The sequence below is a fragment of the Mangifera indica genome, chromosome 11, assembly GCF_011075055.1.
Source record: "Mangifera indica cultivar Alphonso chromosome 11, CATAS_Mindica_2.1, whole genome shotgun sequence".
NCBI classification, from domain to species: domain Eukaryota; kingdom Viridiplantae; phylum Streptophyta; class Magnoliopsida; order Sapindales; family Anacardiaceae; genus Mangifera; species Mangifera indica.
The window spans coordinates 7,331,410-7,356,663 of record NC_058147.1 but is presented as its reverse complement, the minus strand read 5'-3'; the positions used below and the strand labels follow the sequence as shown (position 1 = coordinate 7,356,663).

The following is a 25,254-nucleotide window of genomic DNA, read 5'->3' as shown; positions in this document are numbered from 1 at the left end:
ATGAAAAGCTCACCAGACTATTGCTTAACGCTTAATGAATTTTCGATTTGTTGGATGAGCTGATCTTTAGTCAAAGCACCCTCCTGAGAAATAATCAAACATGAAAATCATTGACCAACTCCCAACTCAAGAATAGACCTAAAGAGTTACCAACGGCTATAAAAAAATGAACACTAAAGCACATGTATGCTGCAGATGCTGTCTAATATATGAGCACTGATTGCTTCTTACTGCATGAAAGGGATCTTCCCTACCAAGAAACAGATGTCAACATTCTGGATGATCCCCAATTGAACATAAGAGAATCCAAACATATGAAAACTAATGTGGCAAGAATCAGTTCAACAAAAATTAAGGCAACTGGCCAAAAATTAATCCATTAAACTACATGTAGCATGCATGAGGAGATTATTGTCAAAGCCTTCATGATATTTTCGTGGCAATTCTGTTTATTTTCAATAAGTAAAATTTCACAACCTTATTCTTATCTTTCAGAGCAGCACCAACTTCATCAATGATTGGTGACATGAATTGACACGGACCACATCCACACGTGCCTCTCTCTCTCTCTCTTTTTTTTCTAGCATTTTTCTAGATGAATAATAATAATTAGAATAAAATCAAATCAGCGTCCATTTAGGAAAAGGAGTACCTTTAAAAAAAGATATATGAAATCTCGTCATTATAGGATTAGGATTGAGCCATTATAAAATCATTACACAGTTCTAACTTTCAGATTCAATATTTTCATAGACAATTCTTCTGGCTCCCCTTTCTGTGCTACACTCTTAATCTGTGTTACGTTCCCATGGCTCAGCGTAATTTAGATTTTCCCGTTCCTTTTCCCTATCAACCTTGTCTTCATTCTGCTTACCGACAGCCTTATTATGCATATCCTACACCCGTGCAACCTTTCAGGATTGTTCCAGGATTTTATGCTAGAGATATGGGTTGTGGATATACGTTTGTTCCAGGCTTTCCTACAACGGCTAACAACCATGTGTCTCCATACTTGGCTCAATATCCTATGAATCCAACTGCTACCATGCCACCCACAGCTTTGAAGGATAGCATCAGGAAGCAAATTGAATACTACTTCAGCGATGAAAATCTTTGTGATGACCCGTACTTAATCTCACTGATGGATGGCCAAGGGTGGGTTGCAATATCCAAGATCGCAGAATTCAGGAGGGTGAAAAGGATGAGTACAGATATACCCTTTATTCTTGATGCATTGAAAAGCTCAACTTCTATACAAATTCAAGGTAATCTGATACGAAGACGGGGCGTGTGGTGGAAGTGGATTTCAGCTCAGAAGTCATAAATTTTGACTTCTCATTATCAATGTTGTACGCCCAAGATATCTGCTTTTCGGCTTGTTATGTTCTGAGTCAAGTGTTAAGCCAAGATTTCGTTTAAAACACAGTGGTTTATTAGGTATCCTCATAATAGAATAATTAATAAAAAAATACTTTTATATTTGTTCTTCTCTTAAGTTTACCTTCAATTTAATACAAACTGACTCTGCTAATTTCAGTAAAATCATGTGTATATATTAATATTATAATTACTATTTTTCCCTTAACTATATCCATTCAAAATTTGGAAATTTATTAATTGATAATTTTTCAATAATATATTTAACACACAGGATAAATTTGCCTAATTCAACATGCATTGTGCCTTGAAGAGTTCACAGTTTAATTTTCTTGACTGTGCCATATTAATGACGAACAGGATGATAACAAAGAATTCGAGATCGACGCTGTAAGTGTAGAGTAATGTTCATACGGATATAATAGTTCTTGCCCTAACCATAATTCAAATCTCAGGATGAAATTTGATTACAAATTTTTCTTTAAAAAATGTGAGATTATTAAGCACAAGCTTTTTAATGTGGCATGATAGTTTATTTTTTTCAGAAAAAAAAAATTAACCAAAATTTGAGGGCTCAATACTAAATAATCACAGCTCCCAAATTTATATTCATACAACCATCATATTGGGATTGGACTAAAATACCTCAACATATAAAGTGGATTTCCACATATTCTCTCACATTTTCATGCATTCAAATCACTATTTCGATTCTATTTTCAACAAAATATCAACCAACGATTGACGATACTCCTTTGTTGCCATCAACAATTGTATTGCCTCCCATTCTTTTGACTTTCTTCTTCATCTTACTTCTTCTTTGTCATCGATTTTCATAATAGTTGGTATTCTTTGATATCATTCTTGTTAAGTAAATTATTGTGTTTCATGTCTGAAATAAGATTTCATACCTTAGTTATAGTTTTTGGGTTTAAGGATGAATATAATTATTGTTTTAGTGATTGAGTTGTGAATGTGATTGAGATTGAAGATAATTGAAACCTATTTGCATGAAATTGAATTAGTTTTTAATTGATTTTGAAAAATTGTTAAAATATTGACACATTTTGTCACTTAGCGTAAGTGCACATAGATTCACCAAATGCACAAATTCTTGAGTTTAGAATTGATTTGACATGATAGGAGAGAAAGGATGGTAATTGTATACATTTCACATTAAGAGTGGTGAAATAAAAGGTCAATTTATAATGATTTCAAAACATGAGGGTACTTGATTTTACCAATAAAACAAACATTTGGCGTGAATATAGTCAATTGTGTAAAATCTTTAGTTTAGAACTAATTTGATGTGGTAAGAGGTAATTATAAACATTTCATGCTAAGAAGAAGTAAGATGGAATAAAAGTAATGATTTCACAAAAAATAGAGGTAAGTAATTGTAGCAATATAAAAGACATGATGAAGAGGATCTCCCAACCAACCAGTGAGAACCAGCTTAAAAATCAACTTCTTTTATTTTGCATGGACGAGAGAACAACCGAGGTCCATCAAATTGAGTGATCTAGTAGTTGAAAAATTAGTTCTAGATTTTGTTTCGCTTGCAACTTCTATGTAGCAGATGTTGGTGAGCCATGAGCAATTGTTTCGTAGCCTCATTGTGATGGTGTAACCATAGATCAATGCATATATCAATAGGGTAGAGGATCAAATTAGTTGAATAAAAGATTTTGTTGACAATTTACAAAATTTGTAGGTGTTTGATGATGTACGCATGTATGCATGTATATGGATGTTTTATTCTTTTGATGCACATCCATCTCAGTCACTAATTACATATCTTTTCTTTATAAGATATGATTGTTGATGTTAAGATCAACCTTATGGATCTTTCAGAGCAATTATTGTGTACTACTTATCTAGTCACAAGCGTTGCTCCTTTCAAGATTATCTCTAGACCCACACAAACATTACACAGTCGTATGGTTAGGAAAACATTTACCCAAAACCCTTGTATTGATCCCCTACAAAAAAAGACCTAAGCCAAGAACTAGGATGTTGGAACCATTAGATTAAGAAATGGCTACTACACAATTAGATGGATCTCTTGCATGGGATATCATGATGCACACAATATTGGTAAATTGGTATGACAATCAATTGAAAAAGATTAGTGGGACATTGTTATTGTTGGATGACAAAGTAAAGTTGGCTTTTAGTCACCTTTGTTGACAATTGGACAATGGTTGATAGGCATTATAAGTTTGAATTGCATCATTAATAGATTTTAATTTAATGAGATTATGTTTTTAACATAAATTTCATTCTTGTAGCACATTGTCACATACTTAGGCCTTTTGAAACGTAGCTAACACTTGTCCTATTTAAAGGCCACTTAGAATTGGATAATCATTGACCTTACATTGAAATCTTTTTAAGGTCCATTGGGTATAAAGTCCACATGAGAATGGAGTATAAAAACCCCAACATTCTTGTGGATTTCATAAGTGGTTGGAGAGGGACCAGTGTTTTCTTGCCTTGGAGCTTAGTGGATTAGGCAAACTAACATCATGTTTATTATAGTTCTAATAGGTTTTTATATATTCATCTAGTCAGGTATCTAAAAATAAATCTTTATTTACAATTTTATTTACCACACCAGTCAACTTGAAGAGTGAGCATTGAGTATGTGGAGAAATTTACTTGGTTGGATGATTTATCACTATATATGACTTGATGAAATCTTACATTGAATACCTTGACAAATTTGCAAAGTTGATGTATTCATGTCAAACATACATCCCTAAGATGTTGATGTGGTCCTTGTACGAGTTAGATTTCAAATGTAAAGTTAGTATCATTCCAAGGTCATTGATGAGACAACATCTCATAATAGGGTTAACAATTGAGTGAATATGACATCTTTATATAAAGATTCATTGAGTGCTTTATTTAAGATTATCCAATTGTTTCGTGTTCATTTGCCTTGTTGGACTACTTTTATATAAACATATTCATTTTGTAAATTATTACAATCTTTTGTATATAAAATATACAATTATAGAGTTACATTAATCAAATACATTGTAGATGTATTGCAATTGTATGTAAATCAATTAAATAAATTATAGCGTTAAATCAATCAACATTTTTCAAATAAGATTCATGACCGCTACGTGAATGACCATAAGTCATTGTTATCCTCCATTATATTTCACTGCCCTTCATACATAACTAAGTCAACCACATCTATCATTTTTATTAATATTGCAACAATAATAGCTAAGATATATAAGCCGATTTAACATGAAATATGTTTTATCACCCAAAAAAGAAAATTTCATACACCAAGGGGTAAAATTTCCTTATACCCTACAAACTAGAATTATTACATTTAACCCTATTATGAGGCCTTAAACCCTAACATGTTTATCGTTGCCTCTGATGTTAAATAAGTCTATACCTGAGATTTTACATGGTTTGTGTATCCATATGCCAAGAGGTTAAATTTAGTTATCCTCGATTTTTTTAACATCATTTCACTCTCTCTTGGTATGAAATTTTTATAATTATCTTCCACCATACCAAATCAGTTTTAAACCTGAGACTCTACATAGTTGGCGTATGTATGTGCCAAGTGAAAAATGATCTTAACACCTAATATTTTAAAATTTGCACTTATCATCTTGAAAAAATAAATTAGTTTAGAGATGAATGTTTATCTAATTGACATACAACTACATCAACATGGTAACTCGTGTCAATTGTAGAAATGTAATAATATTTCACCTAAGTTTCCTGAATCGATTAAGAGCCCATTCAATCAGATGCAATATGTTTTTACTATCTTTAATCCCAACTGCACTTACAACTTAATCACCAAAATAATAATCAGATTAAAAAACACTTTTGGCTCCCTAACTGTGTTCTAAAACCTTAATTAATGAATAATTACATTAACATAAACATTATTCATGAATTTAATGTTTTAGAAGTGGGTTAACACATTTTGAGTAAAGATTAAACTTACTACCTAATTGTAAAGTTTTTTCTTGTTTGATTTTGTGTTTTCCATGTGAGATTTTGCAAAGGAGATACAGAGATTGGTAGGATTAACTTACTAGATTTTAGTTAGAAGGTTAATGATAAAGACAAAATATAATTAATCAAGAGAAGACATTGTGAAGGAATGGGAACCAATTAATTCCAATGAATACCTCACAAGATCACTTAACGTAAGAATGCCAAGTGCTTGAATTCAACATCAAATTTTTGAAACAAAAAGCATCGTGCAAATTCCCAGGAGTTATAGCATTTGCTCATCAAAAAATTTGTTTTCACATAAATCGGCTGGACTGCTGAGATGAACAAGATATGTCACAAACTTTTTTCATTGGTACAACACCAATTATTCAAAAACACAAGACGAGAAGAAGGGGTATCATCCTGTCTATTCTTCACTCACCAAATTCCAATCTAATAACTTGATTACATCAATTTCTGGTACAACCTGACCATGCAAGGCAAAAAGGTTGTTTAAGGGCATGATCAATAGAGAAAGGTTCTGAAATGTCAGTTATTATAAAAGTTGTATATATGAAAAGCTCACCAGACTATTGCTTAACGCTTAATGAATTTTCGATTCGTTGGATGAGCTGATCTGTATTCAATGCACCCTCCTGAGATATAATCAAACATGAAAATCATTGACCAACTCCAAACTCAAAAATAGCTCTAAGAGTTGCCAATGGCAATAAAACTCAAACAATAAAACACATGAATGCCGCTGATGCTGTCTAATAGTGGCTTAAACTATAAAATGCACAAGCAATTGATTGCTTCTTTATGCATGAAAGAGATCTTCCCTGCCAAGCGACAAATGTTAACAATCTAAAAATGTGAAAGCTAATGTAGCAAGAATCAATTCAACCAAAATTAACGCAACTAAAAATAAGGTCAGAAGTCACCAGTCACAATCCTCATAATTAAGGCAACTGGCTAAAAATTAATCCATTCAACTACATGTAGCATGCATGAGGAGATTATATGGTCTGTACATTTTCACAAAGTACAATCCAGGATTATGTAAAGTAAGAGTTACAAACAATAAAAATTAATTCAACTTACAAATCGATCAAAGGGTTTCCCATCCTTGAACAAAATGAAAGTTGGCAAGGCCTCTATTCTGTATTTATCAGCAATCTTTGGGTACTTCTCAGTATCAACTTTCACAACCTTAATCTTATCTTTCAGAGCAACACCAACTTCATTGAGGATTGGAGACATGAATTGACAGGGACCACACCTGCAAACCATTACATGAGTTCTTTGCTTTTCAATATTAATCCATAATTCAACCAAATTTGATGTCTTACTATTTTCTAAACTAGAGATGCTCTGCTCAATGACTTACAAAAATCACAATCTTCTTTTATCTATCCACTTAACATTTGCCAACAAGAAAAGACTCTACATTTGCATATATATCACAAAATTAAAAAATCTCCCAAATTGTGTAATCCAGCACAACATTCAAAATGGTGATTATGTAAATTCAAGAAAAGACTCTCTTTCTTTCCTTTCTCCATGTAAAAGAAAGAGAGTAGAAAGGAAGAAAATAAATTACCATGTCGCATAGAAGTCAACCAATACAGGTTTGTCGGAATTTTCCAACAAATCATCAAGTGAGGAAAATGTTTGCTTCTTTGCTTCAACCTACAGTGGTTATTTCACCCAAATAACCTGTCAGTCATTATTTAACAAGAGCAGTTTGAACTTAACAATCTACCCAAATCCAAATACCCTTCTAAGAAAGAATTAAAACCCAAAAGAAAACATGTGAAATGTGCTAAGTGTCACAAATCAAGCATCCAACAAAGCCAGGACTAATACTAACAGCCAGTAAAGTTAATACACATAATTGAGCTTTTATAATAAACAAATAAATGTACCACAAGAAACTTAAATAATAGAAATAAGCACGTTATTTGTAACTTTTATCCTCAATGAAACCTATAGTCAAATCATATTAGTGTGAATACCCATAATACAGAGTCAATATGTAGACTGCCTCTTTGACATGAAAAGCATGTCACCATATGCTTGCAGTAACTTGGGATCAAACTTGTCATTAAATCGCTTGTTGCTAGACAATTATTGTAAGAGAACCAACACTAAATATCATAACTACATCACAAAGAAAATTAATAACATACCTAATTGTATACAAGGATCAGTTTGTATTAAGCAAAAAATTTACAGTACAAAGTGCTGACCTGATTATTATGCTAAGTTAGTGCACTACAAAGAAATTGTTGGCCGTATCACACATGGTTGTTCTGTAGCTGCTGAGCCAGCAGGTAGTTAGAGGACTGTTAAATAGAGATTATGTTGAGAAACAGATGACTTTAGTCACTGAACTTCTTTTATATAGAACACTCTTGTAAACAGTGTTTGACAAATAACAAAAGATAATTGACAGTTTCCCCTCTAATAATTCTTTTGCTTGAAGTAGGCAAAATGAAACTATGGACTGGTTTGTCAGTTAACATTTTATAGTCAAGGAATCATTTCCTTCCAGAAGATAAGAATCTTAATATATCAGTTTACTCGTAAGGCAACAAATCATTAATGAGGTAGGAGAGAATACAGTCCGTATACTTGCACAAACAAAAACATCACACTTTGACATCAATGACCACAACGAAAAGCTCCCAAGATAAACTGAATTCTTTCTTAAACCCGTGATACAGTTGTCCTTAGCTAGCTCAAGCACATCAGCCTTAAGCTAAGGCCTGATAAAGGGTAATGTATATCTCATCCTACATAAATCAACATTAGAAGAACCTTGAGGACTCTTCAAGAAAGAAGTGCATAGAATGCTTGAAATTTTTTTAGCATGAAGTAGCATTGCTTTGATAGGAAAGAAAAGAGGATTTTAAAAGGCAATAGTTCCTTAAACTTGAGGTAAATATTCACTTCTTCACAAGAATTATAGAAAACAAAAAATGGCCCAGAAGCTTCCCACACACGATGAATTTAACATCTTCTTTAGAAAGCTACTAATGAAGACATACTATATAACTGTGAAACTCAACTGTAAAAAGTCATCTGCCGACAACTTCGACCCTAACAACACATGTCAATTCTAATATCATACAATCCTGAAAATCTAGAAATTTACCCCCGAGTTAATTTATTTCACTGAATTACTCTGTCCTCACAAGTAATTTCATTTATAGAGATTCTCGGCAATCTTTAGGGTGCATATAGTTCAACTTTTAGAATAAAGAATTATTCACCATCCATAATGAATTTTAACAGTATACATAATTCTCCTAAAACAAACCAAAAATTCTTCAGCCAAGTGAGCTAAAAATATGACTACTTCTCGAACACGACATATAATAAATAAAGTAGTACCGGAGGAAGGAAACGAGGCCTGGAGGGAGAAGAAATCCGGCTTTTGTTAATAATTTGAATCTGACGGAACTGTACAGGGAACTGCAGAAAAGATATAGACGAGAGTTTGGAGAGATTTCTAGAAGAAGCAGCAGCAGCAGCTTTGGTATTCAAGGAAGGAATCGTTGAAGCCGAAACTGAAATCGCCATTACAATCGAATCTCTAGAAACGAGAATAAATATCTGATTATTTTTTGTTTGGTAGAAAGAGAGACAAAATGTTGCCGAGTTTAAAGGAGAGAAACGGAGGTGAAGCAAAGACAAGTGTGTGCGAATTGTTTTGTTGTGAAGCGACGGCTGAATTTGGTGCGGGTGGGTGTAGGATGATTAGATGGGATTTCTGGCTTATGAGTCGTTGATGGTGGACTACGGTGGGGAAATGAGAGATGGATGAGAATCGAGTGGTCGGTGGTTGGTGGTTGGATTGGGGTTGTACTTAACTATCTCAAGTGAAGAATTTCTGTTGGAACGTACCGGTTTGCTGGTATGTGGCGCAGCCTTGGCTCCATATTTTTCGGAAATTTCCCAACTCCACGCGCCATCTACAGTGTATTTCTATAATTTCTCATCGTTTTATTTTTTAAAATATTTGTATGTAAAAATCGCCTACATAATTACGAGGCATTATAGTAATAATCACAAAAATTATTTGATCCTTCCTTGTCTTGGTTCAGACAGGCCAAGGATTATTCTTCACCCAAATTTTAATATAAATATAAATACACGCTTATAAAAAATTAAAATTTTAAATATTTATTTATGAATTAATTTTTATTAAAAATAAAAATAAAATAATCATTTTATCAAAAAATCTAAAACCTTAAAAATTTATATCTTTTCTTTTACTCAATTTAAAAAAAAAAAAATTTCTTCTATAATTAAATTTTTAAAAATTCATTTCTCTTTTAAATTTTTTTTTTTTTCTCGGATGACCAGAAAAAATTTTCGCTATTGATTGACCTTCTCACCACAACCTTCTTCCATCGTCAACCTTCCAACTATAAAAGTTTTGTTGGATGAAAATAAACTGTCTTTGTGTAACAAAAGACAAAGATAATTTATCATCCAATCAATAAATCGACATCAGAAGAATCTTCAAATATGGGCACCAAATACACACGATGACTTTTTGATGCAATATGAAGATGAAGTCATAAAAACTACAGTAGAAAGAAAGTTAACAACAAATATTCAAGGGCACATCTGAAGGTCAGACAATATTTGCAACTAGTCATTCTTGAATAGGTAAAGGTGGTAAAGCCTCATGCATAATTGACCCATTTTCAGAGGCATCTCTGACAAGAAGAGTATCTAAATGAAATGAACCCCATCAAACTCCTTGTAACAAAACAATTGCATTACATACAACTACACTTATCTCTAATATTGGAATGCAAGAGTCAGAATCCGTGTAAGATGACAATTAAACAGTAATTAATCATCCATCACTCGTCCAAGTGAAGGCAAGGAGAACGATGGTGAGAGCTGAGAAAATTGTTGCACAAGCGAACAACCACATGCCTTTGCTAGGGCCTTTCCGCTGGCTATCTGGACTGCCCAGCTCAACCTCTTTGAGAAGCTGCTTGATCTTGTTCAGGTCAGAGTCCTTGGCTGCCTGGAATAATCTGCCTTGGATCTTCTCAAGTTTGTTGAGTCTTCTACCTCTGGTGGCGTCCTTGGTTGACCAGATGAAACTAGTCATCTTCCAGAGCAGGATGCCCACATATATGGCTACAATACAATCAACAGAATAATGGTGGCGTTCACGTATTTCTCTCTGGGCACTGTGCAATACAAGTAACCATATGAGTGCTGAGCTGAAGCCTCCATAAGCCTCCTGCAAACATTTTTATGACACATAAAGGTTGTTAAGAATTGTAATTAATCTTATAATGTTAGTGGCACTGGCCAGTGGATGGGATAAATACCGTCCAAGCCATTGCTGTCAGTACAGCGACAAGCATGTGACCACTGTATATAAGGTCGTTGCAGCCGCCTCCAGCCTTTTTCAGTAGACTGTACCATGAAGATCCTTCTGAAGCAGTAGGTCGTAGAAAATCAATTAGGAAGCTCATTGAACCCCAATCTGGTTGGTAGTCACTAGGGTAGCTTCCAACGCTGGCTGGAAAGGAGAATAGAAATGTTAGTAAAACTTTTCAGTTAAAAATGAAAGAGGCCTCTAAAATATATTTAAATATCAGATACTATTGAAGGACATATGACTGAAAAACAAAATATTCATTATTTTTCACCAACAAAAATCAACTGACAGAAAGTCCTGCTAGGAACTTGATTTTCATTAAAAATTATAGTCTATCTAAAATTGAAGAATCAGGAATCTTGAATCTCAAACAAAACCAGAAAGGACTATCATAGCCATTATTAGATTAAATGAGTACTGAATGTATGGTATAAGCAACTAATATGGGACACATCTCATTTAGAAATTCACAACAAGAAATTAGCACGGCTGGATACATCCGAATGTTGCAACTGCTTTTAGCTAACAAAAGTGGTGAATTAAAACAAAGACCAATGAATATCATTCAATCATGTAATGCTAAGGTAAGAAGAAAATGAACATAAAATAGCAGATGACTTCAGCCCTTGGTAAGACGTTTGGGGCCTATAGAAGAGAATCCAAACGTATCCAGAGAGCAAAAAAAAGTACATTAATTTAAACTGAAAAGACATACCATAAGCTATATCCTGTTTTATTATCTGATTAATAGCATTTGCATCTTCAGCATAGGGGACATAATATTTCTGTGCCCAGGAATGAGGATAGTTAGGGACTTGAAACCGAGCTGAAGCACACCAAGGCCGAGCTGATGGCAGAATGGTAGACACAAATGTTATGGCCCGAAGGAGACGACCAATTGCCATGGTGAACATGTACCTTGCACCTAGCCCAAGGCCAGGAGCTTTCACAGAGTCAAATAGAACTGAGAAAGCTAGCATCATAAACAACATCAGAAAATGGTGCAACCCAATGATGCGAGCTCTTAGTATCTCAACTACTGTTCCAGGAAGTTTCTCATTCAAAGCCAAAAGCAACCACTGGCCAGTGTCAGGAAGAGGAGGCGTTTCACTGTTGCACAATTTGAAGCCAATCAATTATCCTGTTTTTAAGACATAAGGTAATATTTGAAGATGAAATAATTTAAGAACTGAAGGAATTTCCCATCAAGAAAAGTTATAAAGAGCAATGAACCATGTGAAGACAAAATATTGTTCACGTGCACAACACACAACACATCAATTTGGGATCACTATGAGATAAAGTTGTTCATTTGGCAATTTTTAAAACAAATGGAATGCCGTATGTTTACGAATTTAAGCTGAAAAGTGAGAACTCAACATTAAATAAACCAAGGAAATGCACATAACACTACATGGTCTATACTGACAGCAACTTAAGTGTTACATTAAGTAAGATAGAAATACTGATGTCCTTGCTGGATGTAAGATAGAAATATTGATGTCCTTGCTGGATGTGCTGTGAAAAAGATATTTAATACAAATAGCCAGACTTCCTTATAAACCTCGTACTCGACAAATGACTAATGACCATGCTTATTGTAGTAACACCATCTCATGAAAAGACATGTATCCTGTGAAAACCGATAAATGCTTAACATGGTACAAGATGAATCATGAAATTAACTCCCTTTAGTATATTAATTGATACTGGATTAATTAACAGTGAAAGAAAACAATAAATCAAGCTCCTCATCAAAGAGCTAAACACATAAATTTAAATCTGACATCCGTAGTTCCCACTACTTCAAATCTGTACAATCAACATTTGGTAATCAAAAAATTATCCCAAAAAAGAAAAAAAAAAACCACCATGGAAAAACCAACATCTCCAATGTCCTCTTTCACAAACCATTGAGAGTTGGAAGGCCTGAATTCTAATGAAAAACCTTATAACAAACACAAATCAAACATGATTCCTCAAATTGAATTCACTATAACAGCAAATTATCTCTAGCCCTAGGAAATGTTTAAAGTGCACTGAAAATTAGAGAAGGCTAGCAAAATTGCCCCTACGAAGAGTAATAGGGTCAAGTTGAAATGACTACACAGCAAATACCAGCACTTCATATTTCACCATCTGGGTTACTCCACTTGCTACTCAGAACCACTATTTGAAGCAAGAGAGACTCGGACAAAGTCACAAAGAACACATACAAATATGAGCCATATAAGTGATCCAAAAATATTGTGCACCAACACCAACCCAGATAATAAAGCTAAAATCACACAAAACGAGCAACCCTATTCTTCAAATTTACACTGATTCACCATCTAGTAAATTAATTTTCAACAAAAAAATCATACCATGAAGTTCATACAAATAACAAGAACAACAATAGTAGGAACAATTAACACTGGAAATCAACACATTGAGAAAGCATGAAACCATGAACCATAGTTGTCACAAGCAAAAAGTTCAAAAAACCAATGAAGGGGCCCTATCCCCTTGGCAAAAAGGCGAAGGCATCGCTTTTTTACTTAAGGCGATTAAAAATTGTATTCTTATCATAATGAATCACAGGTTACAAGTAATGTTACATATATAATTTGAATATTCTAGGCAAGAAAATTGATATCTCTTTCCCTATCATTCTGTTTTCTTCAAAAACTGTTAGATATTGGTTTGGTTATATACATATTATTCTTGTAGACATTGTTGGTAGCAAGTGATAGATCTTTCACATGCAGCACGATAAATTTGATCGTTTCAGGTTGAGTCAGGGATCCAGCTACTGAATGCAGATAGACGAAGATGAGGAAGATAGAAAGGGGAAAAGATGGATGAAAGGACATGTAGGTCCATGTATTTGGAAGTTTATGCATTTTATTTCTTTTAGAGTGTGTGAGCAGAGACTTATATTCTGGAAGGCTGTGTTATGTTAAGAAATTAATTCTTATAATAGAATAAATTATTAATTTGACTTTTTGTCTAAAAGCACTGCCCATAACTACTGAATTCTTCCCTGAAATCTCAACTTTTTTGGATCTTTCTTTACTAATTGCACCAAAGTTCAACAATGTCTTTTTTTTTTTTTTGGCCTTCAGAATAATTCTCATAATTTGTCATAATACACAATTAGCATACAATTTTTTTACACTATTAAATAAGAAAATCAACTCACAACTAAATCAATGACAAACCCATAAATATATCTAATTCAAACCCAATTCAAAGCAACTGAATAAACCCACAAAAACCACTGTAATAAAAAACCAAACAAATCAAACCCAAGAAAGGAAAGAAAAAAGAAAACATGGCATGAAGGAGAGATTACATGGCTCATGTCAAAGCTATACTTGCTTTGGCAAAGCCATGCAAGGCAAGATCCGGCCATGCCTTGGGCAGGCTAAACCACTTCAGCCATGATCCCGGCAGGCCTTGCATCAGCAAAGCCATACAAGCAAAGAGATGGAGATGTGCACTAGTTATCTGTGGGTTGTGAAGGCAACAAAGTTGTTGGTGGCAGCATATGGAGGTGAAGATGGGTTGAGTGGACTGTCAGGAAGTCTGAGACCGTGCCCAAAACAGCCCACGTTTTGTCGGCAACCCTCAAATCTAGCCAGAAATAGCCCAAAAGTTGACATAAAGCCTCAAACTATGTTGGAAACAACCCAGAGATTGTCAGTAACTGTCAAATCTGGTCAGAGATAGCTTAGGGTGATAATAAAGTGTGCTTTTCCAATGCTTAAAGTTTCTCCAAAGGCGTCAGAAAAGCACTAAATCTTCCCTCCTCTGAAGTATTGGTTGCCTTGACCACTGAAAGGTGATGGCCACATCACCTTGAGTAAAGCCTCGCCTAGGTGTGCCTGACAACTATGCCAGGAACAATATGGGAAAAAGAAATGTTTTAGCTGCATAGGACTCAAAGGACTAGCACATGTGAATGCCTTTGTAGCTACCACTAGTAGGTCAAGTCCTTGGCATTGCCTTTTTTCATTCCAGTCATGGTGAGAAGTGCTTCAAACCAAAAATAACGAAATAAGAGAGAAAGAAAAAAAGGAGAGAAGCATCAATTGCTACCCTAAAAATAAATTTATCAGTTCTCAACTGAAACTTTCTCAATTCTTAAACAACGGTATTCATGAATTTATCCATACACGGCCCCCAAAATAGACATAGTATCACCATGGCGATCCAGACAATACCTTGAAACAAATGATTACAAAATGCCTTCAAAGACGCATTTAAATAAACACTGGCACAATAGATATAGAGCAAATAACCATGTAGGAAAAAAATTGGAAGAAATCATGATCCAGAAACTAATTACAGTCCATCAAGACTACAAACGGCGGCATTGAAAGTCATCATAAACAAGAGTGATGCTTTACAAAAGCATCAAATCTAAGTTATTTCGTCAATGCCCATAATACCTCTTTTTCCAACGGAAAAAGATCAACAAATAGAATCAAACTCCATGCACCAAAACAAAATCCAAATCAAACTCAGACCACAGCAACTAAGCAGCAAACAATATACACAACGCCACAACAGTTTTCGACAAATTCGCGATCTGGGTTGAACAGCAGATCCAAAAATAACAAAAAACCAAATTCGACCCACAAAATATAATAACAAGCTTAACTAAACACATAACAAACACAAAAACAGGTAAGATTAGAACACAAATCAAGCTCGACCCAGAACAAAAGAACTATGCCAACCAACTCGACGCACTTTAAATAATTCAAACCAAACACAAAACAAAAAAATGAAAGTCAAACCAGTACTTTACCTGTGCCAATCGAGGCCGAGCACGGCGGTGACAAACCTTACGGACAAAGCCTCAAAGAGCAGGGCAGAGAGCATGAAAATCATAGAAGCAAGAAACGGAATTGCAGCTTTGAACTCGGCAGTCCAATGTTTGTAAAAGGGCACCCGTGTTACGGCGATCAAACCCAGTACAGTCCATAGCAACGGCTGAAAACGCGCGTGCCACGTCGGCGAAATGTGGCGCAGGTAGTCTATTAATACATAGGACATGGCGGCGATGCCGAGGCCCCCGCCGGTTCTCGCCGCCGCCAGGAACCGCATGGCGGTTGTGAAGATAAAGTGTAGTTATTGTTAGTTAACCATATAGAGAGTTGAAGCTAAAGCTCTGGGTCTTGTTGTCTAGTAAGCCTCAAAGTCCACTTCTTGTAATAGTTAATTAATTAATTAAATTAATTAATATTAGTATTAATTAATTATTCAACTTTTGTTTTCTTATCCATGCCATATATATGCAGAGAAATAGCATATATTGGAGGAGTTAAAAATATAATTGAATAAATAAATAGAAATAAATTAAATACAAAAAAGCAGAGATAATCTCATTATATTACAATATTTCATGTTTCATTATAGTTTATTTTATTTTAATGTTAAAATTACGATTATAAAGTAAGTATTTCTAAAATTGATTTTTGAATACTTGTTTTATTTTTATTTTTCTGATTTTGAAAATAAAAACCATTCTTCAAAAGCCATGCCAAATGGGCCTCATTTGCAAGGATTGGGAGTGGGCAGCTTGAATGAAGGCTATTTCACAAAATTGATGGAATGGTTGGAACTCAAGTCATTTAATTTTTATTTTACCCTCTTCATATAATATATCTTGGTTTTCCATTGTTTTATCATTCTCTCTCTCTCTTTTTTTAAATAAACGAATCTACTCGTATTAGTTAGATGATAAACCTATAGTTTAATGATTAAACTCGTAACTACTACATCAGATAAGTTAAAAGTAAACTTAAAATATAATAATTGAATCTATAACTACTGCATCAGATAAATCAAGAATAAACCTAAATACAATGATTGGATTCATAATCACTGTATCAGATAAATCAAAATTTTACAAGCATGATAAATGTTCGAACTTAGGTCTTTTTCCTAGAAATTTTAATGCTATATCGATTTTATTAACCCTTAAAGTCTTTCTTGATAAATAATTTATCATTCATTTGTTTATATGGGAAAATGATTCAAGCTATTTATCATAACAATAATAGCATTTGTCATTAGTTTTGAATATCAAATTAGGTTTCGTTATATTCAAAATATTTGAAGGTGTAGTTAGGGTTTTAGATTTTTGGTATAACAGTTGGGTAAATGTTTAGGGTTTTAAGACCATTTCAATATTAAATAATAAACCCTACAGAGCTTTTTAACACGAAAAATGCGTTTAGTAAGACTGGATACTGATGATATACATGAGATAACTTAAAATCACTTACTATGTAGAAAGGCAACTAATGGGATTAAAGTCTATTAGGCCTTTATTTTTCAGTCCGACCGACCTTTCAGGTCTAAATTGATCCTATCAAATTGATAAAGTCTAATTTACTGTACCAAGTAAATGTTTACGAACTTGACAAAACGACACAAAGCTTAGCTATGTCCTCTTAGGTCAAACAATTTTGCTCCATTAACCCTACAAGAATGCTTAGCTACTGTATGAATCATTCGTCTCTCTCTATTTAGACAATATAAATTATTATTTTAGGGCGGCCAAAAGATTTATTCCCACTCAAGGTTAAGTGGAAATTTAAACTTTTATTCTTTTATTTTTAAAAACTTAAATACCTACTTTTCTATTATAATTTACTATTAGGGTTAAGGATAAAAATGTTATTTAAAAAACTAAAAATTTAGTATATATTTTATCCTTTAAGTTTAAATTTTTCTCACCCAATATTGAAAAATGGCCATTTCGCCCACCCAATCCTAGGTTTCATACTTTTAAAATTTTTCTCTTCAGTCACCCCCAAACTTTTAGAACTTTCATTTCACCCTCCAAATAGTTTCTATCTACTACCTTTCTGTCAGTGACCTCTTCCCTCCCTCTCCGACCATCCCTCTACCCAAGATCAAGTGGTTGATTAGTTTAGCATTCATCATCGACGATTTTGCTCCCTTCCAACACAACGGCAACATAGTTTTGTGGCCTCTCTTCCTCCTCTCTCTCTCGATTTTAGACGACAACGAAGCATCCGACTGCAATACAGTTTTGGCAGGATGGTTCATCTTGAATATATATCAATAAAATTATATATATCAACTTTGAGTACATAAATAAGTATACATTTGATATATATAATCAAATAATTGATTGAATTTGAATTAAGAGTAAATAACATACAATCACAAAATGATATATTATGTGTACACATTTATATACTCAAAAGTGAATATGCATAACATTAAAATATATATATATATATTAATATTTTTTAAAAATCGCTAGAATATTTAAGACTAACTATCTCTCATGAGAACAAAATTTAGAGAAAAAAAAATAAACTAAAGATATATACGTAATGTAACAAGATATATATATTATATAAATTAAATTTATAATTGGGACAATCAAGACCGGCATTGCTAAGCAAATGCAAGTTTACCTTAACTGGCTAAATGTTATATGAAAACTCCAAAGAGGTGAAGATCACAAATTATATAATATATATTGTTGTAATCAACTTTAAAAATGTATATTGATGCATCTCCTCATTATTTTTTCTTCTCCATCTTGGCTCTTAATATATATATATATATATATATATATATATATATATATATATATATATATATATTCTTCAGTCGAAAATGAAAGCTATAGCTGGGATTATCTCCTTCGATTAATATTTCCTACAATACCTATTACTGTCTTCTTAATAAATATGATTGTTTTCTTTCTCAATCGAGGACCCCTCGTTTGCATCTTTCATTATAAATATGGCTTTGCTTTTAGTTAATGTCCCAAGGTGATTCAAGTCCAGCTATTAGATAGTGACTACTTTGATAATATTGTTAACAAAAAACATTAAGTTTGATCCTTCAAATAATTAAGTCAAACTTTTACGAAGTTGGTAATCAATAAAGTATACTGTCGATGGAGACATGCATATATGAAATTATATACAATTTGGAGTAATAAATCTGAATTTTATCTCTTTATATAACTGAATCGCAAGTGAGGCTAAGTATGATTCTGTAACAATAAGAGAGATGACTAAATCAATGAAACAATTGATACGATAAATTATCACCAAATCGTATCAAGATTTATATAACGAATTAATGCAATAACCCTTATATTAATATTATTGTAAGAAACTATTAACTTACCTGATTTAGTAATTATGGAACTAATCACTAAATTTGATATTTGTCATACTCAATGTGATTGATTCGACTCTGACAAAACAACCCCACTCAGATGAGATTTTTTGTTACAAAAAAAAAATCATCTTAATAATAGTAATAATAAATCAAAATTTATTTTTTACGTTAAACTTCTTTAAATAGTCCTAAAATCCCTACTTTCAAAAATAATCAAAAAATGAAAGAAACAGTTAAAATCAAACTCTAAAACCGGAAAGTTTCAAGATGATTATGTCACACCCACGCCTACGCACAAAGAGTATTTTGGTCTTTTTATATTTTGTTTTATATAAGTGTTTATTTAAAAACACCTTGTATGATAGTGTACATTAAAAATGAATGCCTATGTATGAGTAGAGAAGGTAGGGCTGGATTCGAACTGAGCCAGTTCGAGCTCGAGCTCGGCTTGGCTCGATTCAAGCCCGAAACGAGTCGAGCTCTACTCAGCTCGATCGAGTTCGAACTGGCTCGGATTGGCTCAGTTGATTTTTTTTTTAAATTTTTTATACAAAACGGCGTCGTTTTAATTTTTACATATACAAAACGATGTCATTTTGATATGAAAAACGAGTCGAACCGAGCCGTAAACGAGCCGAGCCAAAAACGAGCCGAGCTGAGGTCAGCTCGAGTCAAGCTCGAATCGAACTCAAGCTGGCTATAAAAAAATCGAGCTGAGCCCGAGCTGGCTGCGAGCCGAGTTTTGAGGCTCTCACTCGGCTCAGCTCAACTCGAATCCAGCCCTAAGAGAAGGGCATAATGATGAAAACAAATAAAATAATATCCAGAGGTTTGTCAAAAAAATGAGAGCCTCAAAACTCTCACAAACCCGCCGTTTTGTGGTTGCTGTGTTTTCTTTTGAAATGCTTCTTGATGCCAACTAGATCCCCTAAAGCATGACATGGGTCATGGTGCCAAGACTAACAAGTTTATAACAAATTTTGATATAAATACATATTGATATAGAAAAAAGATTTTGTAAGCAGGATTTAGAATATTTAACATATCGATAAAATTATGTATATGCCTTATATTTGATCGATCGATAAACTCATGATATAATAATCAAACTTACAATCATTACATCAAGTAAAATAAGATCTTATAAGTGTGATAAAAACTCAAACTCAAATTTTTATCTTGAAAATTTTAATGTTCTATTAGTTTTATTAATTTTTGAGATCAACGATAATATATTATGATTTGTATATAAAATTATATATATAATTTATACACATAACACTACTCTTAACATATATATGATTTATAGATTAATAAGAAATTGAAATGATATATTAATTTGTTAAATTAGAAATTAGAAAAAGATGATTTGATAACTTTATAACTAAAATTAAAAATAATTATTTTGAAGCATACAATTCCGTTCATGATTGCATTACCAAGAGATTATATATAAAATTAAAATTAAAATCTTACATACCAAAACATCTATTGTAATAAAAATTTTGTATTCTTGTGTTAAGTAGGTTGAATATATCCATTCATGATTGTGTTGAGTATATTAAGCGACTAAAATTAGAAAAAGATAGAAACCCTAGGCTTGGGAGTGGGGTAAGAATGAATTTTTTAAAGTTAAAAAACTTTAGATAGAAATAAAGTTATTAACTTTTAAAACTTGAGAGAGAAAATATAATAAATTATATATTTTTCAATAATATTATAAAATAATAATTTTACTTTTAACCCTAATTAAAAATTTTAACAAAATTTTTATAATATTATAAAATAATAATTCATAAATAAACATTTGAGTTTTTTAAAACTAAAAAATAAAACTTTAAAGTTTTACTATCCCTGAGATGAAAACAAGCCTTTTGGCCTACTTTATTTATTCATCTAGTAGTTTATATTTTATAAGATGATAAGAACTTAAAAAAATTTAGAATTTGGGAATAATATATTATTTAAGAATTTTTATAAACAAATAATATATTATTTTTTAGCAAACGAAACGACATTGTCTTGATCCAATGATCATGGCGACCATCAAAGCAAGGAATTGCCAGTTGCACATAGTTTTCTGAGGCCAAGCCAAGGCCCATCAACTGTTGATTAAAAAAAAAAAAAAGTGATGAAGCTGCCAAATTTTTATACATCTCACGACACTCTCTCCCTTTTTGGCTCACATCTATTTGAAACTCACTCTACTAATGGGTTTGGTAAAATTATTAATATATTTGATAAATATTAAAACATATAAATAATTATTATATTCCATTAAATGTAACAAAAAATATTAAATTATTATTTTATCTAAATATCTTTAAAAATAATTATTTTAAAATATTTTTTTATGTTTTTTATTATATTAATTAAAAATAAGAATATTTTTTTCTTAAAAAAAAGATAGAATTATAATAAATCTAAAATTATTTTGATAATTTTTTAATATCTAAAATAAAGGTAATACCTATCATATCATCAGTAGTAAAAAAGATTAAAAATATATATTACTAACATAATATTTGAATACTTGAATCAAACACTTTTTATGGTGTAACTTTAGTTGAGCTACTCATGAATAGTTGGGGTTCAACTCGACAAATGTTGAATTAAGCTCGAATTCGAATTATTCAGGTTCAGTTTTTAAGCTAAACTTGAGTTTAAGAATGTTTGACTTGATACTCTCGCAAGCTTATGATCCGGTTTGAGTTAAATAGTTTTAAATCTTATTCTTACACCTCTAAAATTTTATTTTTGTACAATATATATATATATATATATATATATATATATATATATATATATATATATATATATATATATATATATATATATATATATATATATATATATATTTGAAGTTAATATGTATTAATTTTTTGAGTTGAGTTTAAATCAATTATACTTGTTTCAAATTCGAGTTCAAATTGAAACTTCACCAACCTGGTGAGCTCAAACTCCTTTTTAGACAATTGAGCTTAGCTCTAAGCTACTCAATAATTGGCTCAATCCGATTACTCTCATATTTGATATCACTAATTATATTAAAATGAGTAAAGACAACCAAACAGAGACAACTACATTTATTTCATACTTTAGAATAAATAGCCTTTTAATTCTTAATACAATTGAGAAAAAAAATAAGATAATGATTAAGCATGAAATCACAATCCATAAAATATGAAACCATTTTTTCACATATTGCAACTACAAACAAAAGACTAGGGACAAACAAAACTAATATTGCTGAATACTTGATTAAATAATCTTTTTGGCTTTATCAAATGACATAAACGACCATATTTTATCATATCAAGGAAACCTGACCTTGGTTTTAAAAGAACTTATTTTCCACGGCAGTTAGACAAAGCAACAATTGCATAACTCCAAACAGAAGTTAGGAATCTCTCCAAATCTGCACTGTTAACCAAAAAAAATAAAATTAGATTTGAACCTGATTGTATCATATAGGGCAAAGGAATATTTCCCACCCAACTTTTGGTGAAGAGGCAAATATATATTCATAGCAGTTGAAAAACCAAAATACTTACTTAAAGTTTTATCCATTACTACACACCCAAGAATTTCCGTTAGGGTTTAGAGTAAAATTATCATTTTACTTGTAATATTAAAATAATTAAAATTATATCTTATTTTCTTTCCTTGGTTTAAAAAACTAATAATTTTTCTCTTAGATTAAAGTTTAAAAAATTCACTTTTCCCCTTTAGGGTTTGATATCCTGAAATAGGGTTAGATTCGAATTGAATCAAGCTCGAGTTCGAGCTCAAGCTTGACCGAGCTCGGTTAAGGCCAGCTCGTTTCGGGCTCAAATTTGGCTCGGCTCGTTTTTCATTATCAAAACGACATCGTTTTTAATATATATTAGTCAAAATGACATCGTTTTGTATAAAAAATTTTAATTAAAAAATCTGACGAATAGCTCGAGCTCAGCTAAGCCCGGCTCGTTTCAGGCTCAACTGAGTTGAGCTCCAACTCGAGCTGGTTTGGCTTGAGTCCAACCCTATCCTGAAATCTAATCACTTCCTCCGATGAATAGCAGCCCTCCTCTCCAATGTTTCTCTCCTAAAGAACAAAACCTTCATCTAAACAATAAAGGTGTTCTCTCCAAACAAAACATCATCCAAACAAACAGACGCTTTGTCTCGTCTGGATAACAAAGGACAATACTTTATCGTCCTTAGGAGAAGAGAGGGGCAGTGATGGAGATAGTGGCCCACTCTAGGTTAGAAACAGAAGATCGCCATTGGGTGGAAAGGTGAAGAAAAAAACTTAGGGATTGGGGGGCAAGGGGAGGGGGGGGAAATTGAGGTCTAGGGTAAAATATTAATTTTCAAGATCTAGAGAGAAAAATGAGATAAAATTATATATTTTTTAATATTATTGTTTAGTTTATTTTAGAGAATTTTGACAATCATTTCAGGACCAATTGGGAGGCTGATAAAATGTAAGCATTAAATTTGTCAATATTTTTGGTTTGGGTTTTGATGCCTTTGACTTTTATTTTTTTTTTTTATTGTCAATATTTTATTTTATTTTACTTTATATTTTACCTTTAAATATTTATATTTTATGATAATCTTAATAGAAGTTTAAGGATGGGTGAATTTATCGTAAGTATGTCTTTAACATTATACCAAAACTTGGGTGGGAGCCCTTTGGCCTATTATATATTCTCAACTCTACTTCTTAGAGCTGTGACACCCATTCCAAGAAGAGTGAAAGAAAAATATTAAAATGTCCTACTTTTATATGCTTTTCTTTCTGGCTCTTGGAGCCTTAATGAGCTTCAATAGATGTCATGCCGATCCTACTGATGGCTTCTGCCTTGTGCCACTAACAGAATCGAACTTTGAATTGCAAAAACCTTACGATACGCCACTCAACCAACGCTACATTTATAAAACTTTTATTTCACCCTCCATATAGTTTCTATCTATTGCCCTTCTGTCAATAATCTCTTCCCTCTGTCTCTGACCATCCCTCTACCCGTCATCCCTCTACCCGAGATCAAGTGGTCGGTCAGCTCAGCATTCGTCACCGATGATTTTGCTCCCTTCCGACACGAAGCAACATAGTTCTGTGGCCTTTCTTCCTCCTCTCTCTCTCAATTTTAGACGGCGACAAAGCATCAAACGACAATGCCATTCTGGGGTGATGGTTCATTCTGAATATATATCAATAAAACTATGTATATCCACTTTGAACATATAAATAAATGTATATTTGATATATGTTATTAAATAATTAGTTGAATTTGAATTAAGAGTAAAATATCATTCAATCATATAATAATGCATCATGTATACGTATTTGTATATTCAAAAGTAGATATGTATAACATTGTAACATATATATATATATATATTGAAAAATCACTGAAATCTTTAATAGTACCTATCTCTCATGAGAGCAAAATTTAGAAAAAAAAAAAAAACTGGAGATATATACGTAATGTAACAAGATATATATATATATATATATATATATATATATATATATATAAATTAAATTTATAATTGGGACAATCAAGACCTGCATTGCTAAGCAAATGCAAGTTTACCTTAATTGGCTAAATATTATATGAAAACTTCAAAGAGTTGAAGATCACAAATAATATAATATATATTGTCGTAATCAATTTTAAAATGTATTTGATGAATCTCCTCATTATTTTTTCTTCTCCATCTTGGCTCTTAATATATATATATTCTTCAGTCGAAAATGAAAGCTATAGCTGGGATTATCTTCTTCGATTAATGTTTCTTACAATACCTATTACTGTCTTCTTAATAAATATGATTGTTTTCTTTCTCAATTGAGGGACCCCTCGTTTGCATCTTTCACTATAAGTATGGCTTTGCTTTTAGTTAATGTCCCAAGGTTATTCAAGTCCAGCTATTAGATAGTGACTACTTTGATAATATTGTTAACAAAAAAACATTAAGTTTAATCCTTCTAATAATTAAGTCAAATTTTTGCGAAGTTGGTAATCAATGAAGTATACTGACGATGGAGATGTGCATATATGAAAATATATACAATTTGGAATAATAAATCTGAATTTTATCCCTTCATGTAATTGAATCACAAGTGAGGCTAATTATGTTTCTATAACAATAAGAGAGATGACTGAATCAATGAAACAATTAATTCGATACATTATCACCAAATCGTATCAAGATTTATATACCGAATGAATACAATATCCCTTATATTAATATTATTACAAGAAACTTTTGATTTATTTGATTCAGTGATTATAAAGTCAATTATTAGACCTGAG

General features: G+C 32.3%; 2 protein-coding genes across 2 annotated transcripts; both read right to left on the bottom strand.

Annotated features, from left to right (window-relative positions):
• Positions 1-5,565: 5,565 nt before the first annotated feature.
• On the bottom strand, positions 5,566-9,249 carry LOC123228597 (thioredoxin Y1, chloroplastic-like). The gene is made up of 5 exons (XM_044654022.1): positions 8,758-9,249; positions 6,962-7,050; positions 6,463-6,640; positions 5,945-6,014; positions 5,566-5,845 (listed from the first exon to the last, which is right to left on the bottom strand). Exons 1-4 carry the CDS (start codon positions 8,944-8,946, stop codon positions 5,949-5,951), a joined length of 522 nt encoding a protein of 173 aa, XP_044509957.1. The 5' UTR covers positions 8,947-9,249; the 3' UTR covers positions 5,566-5,845; positions 5,945-5,948.
• Positions 9,250-10,006: 757 nt separating this feature from the next.
• Positions 10,007-15,963, bottom strand: LOC123229930 (protein PHLOEM UNLOADING MODULATOR-like). The gene is made up of 4 exons (XM_044655980.1): positions 15,576-15,963; positions 11,493-11,887; positions 10,725-10,918; positions 10,007-10,633 (listed from the first exon to the last, which is right to left on the bottom strand). The coding sequence occupies exons 1-4, from the start codon at positions 15,872-15,874 to the stop codon at positions 10,235-10,237; spliced, it is 1,287 nt and encodes a 428-aa protein (XP_044511915.1). The 5' UTR covers positions 15,875-15,963; the 3' UTR covers positions 10,007-10,234.
• Between the last annotated feature and the right edge of the window lie 9,291 nt (positions 15,964-25,254).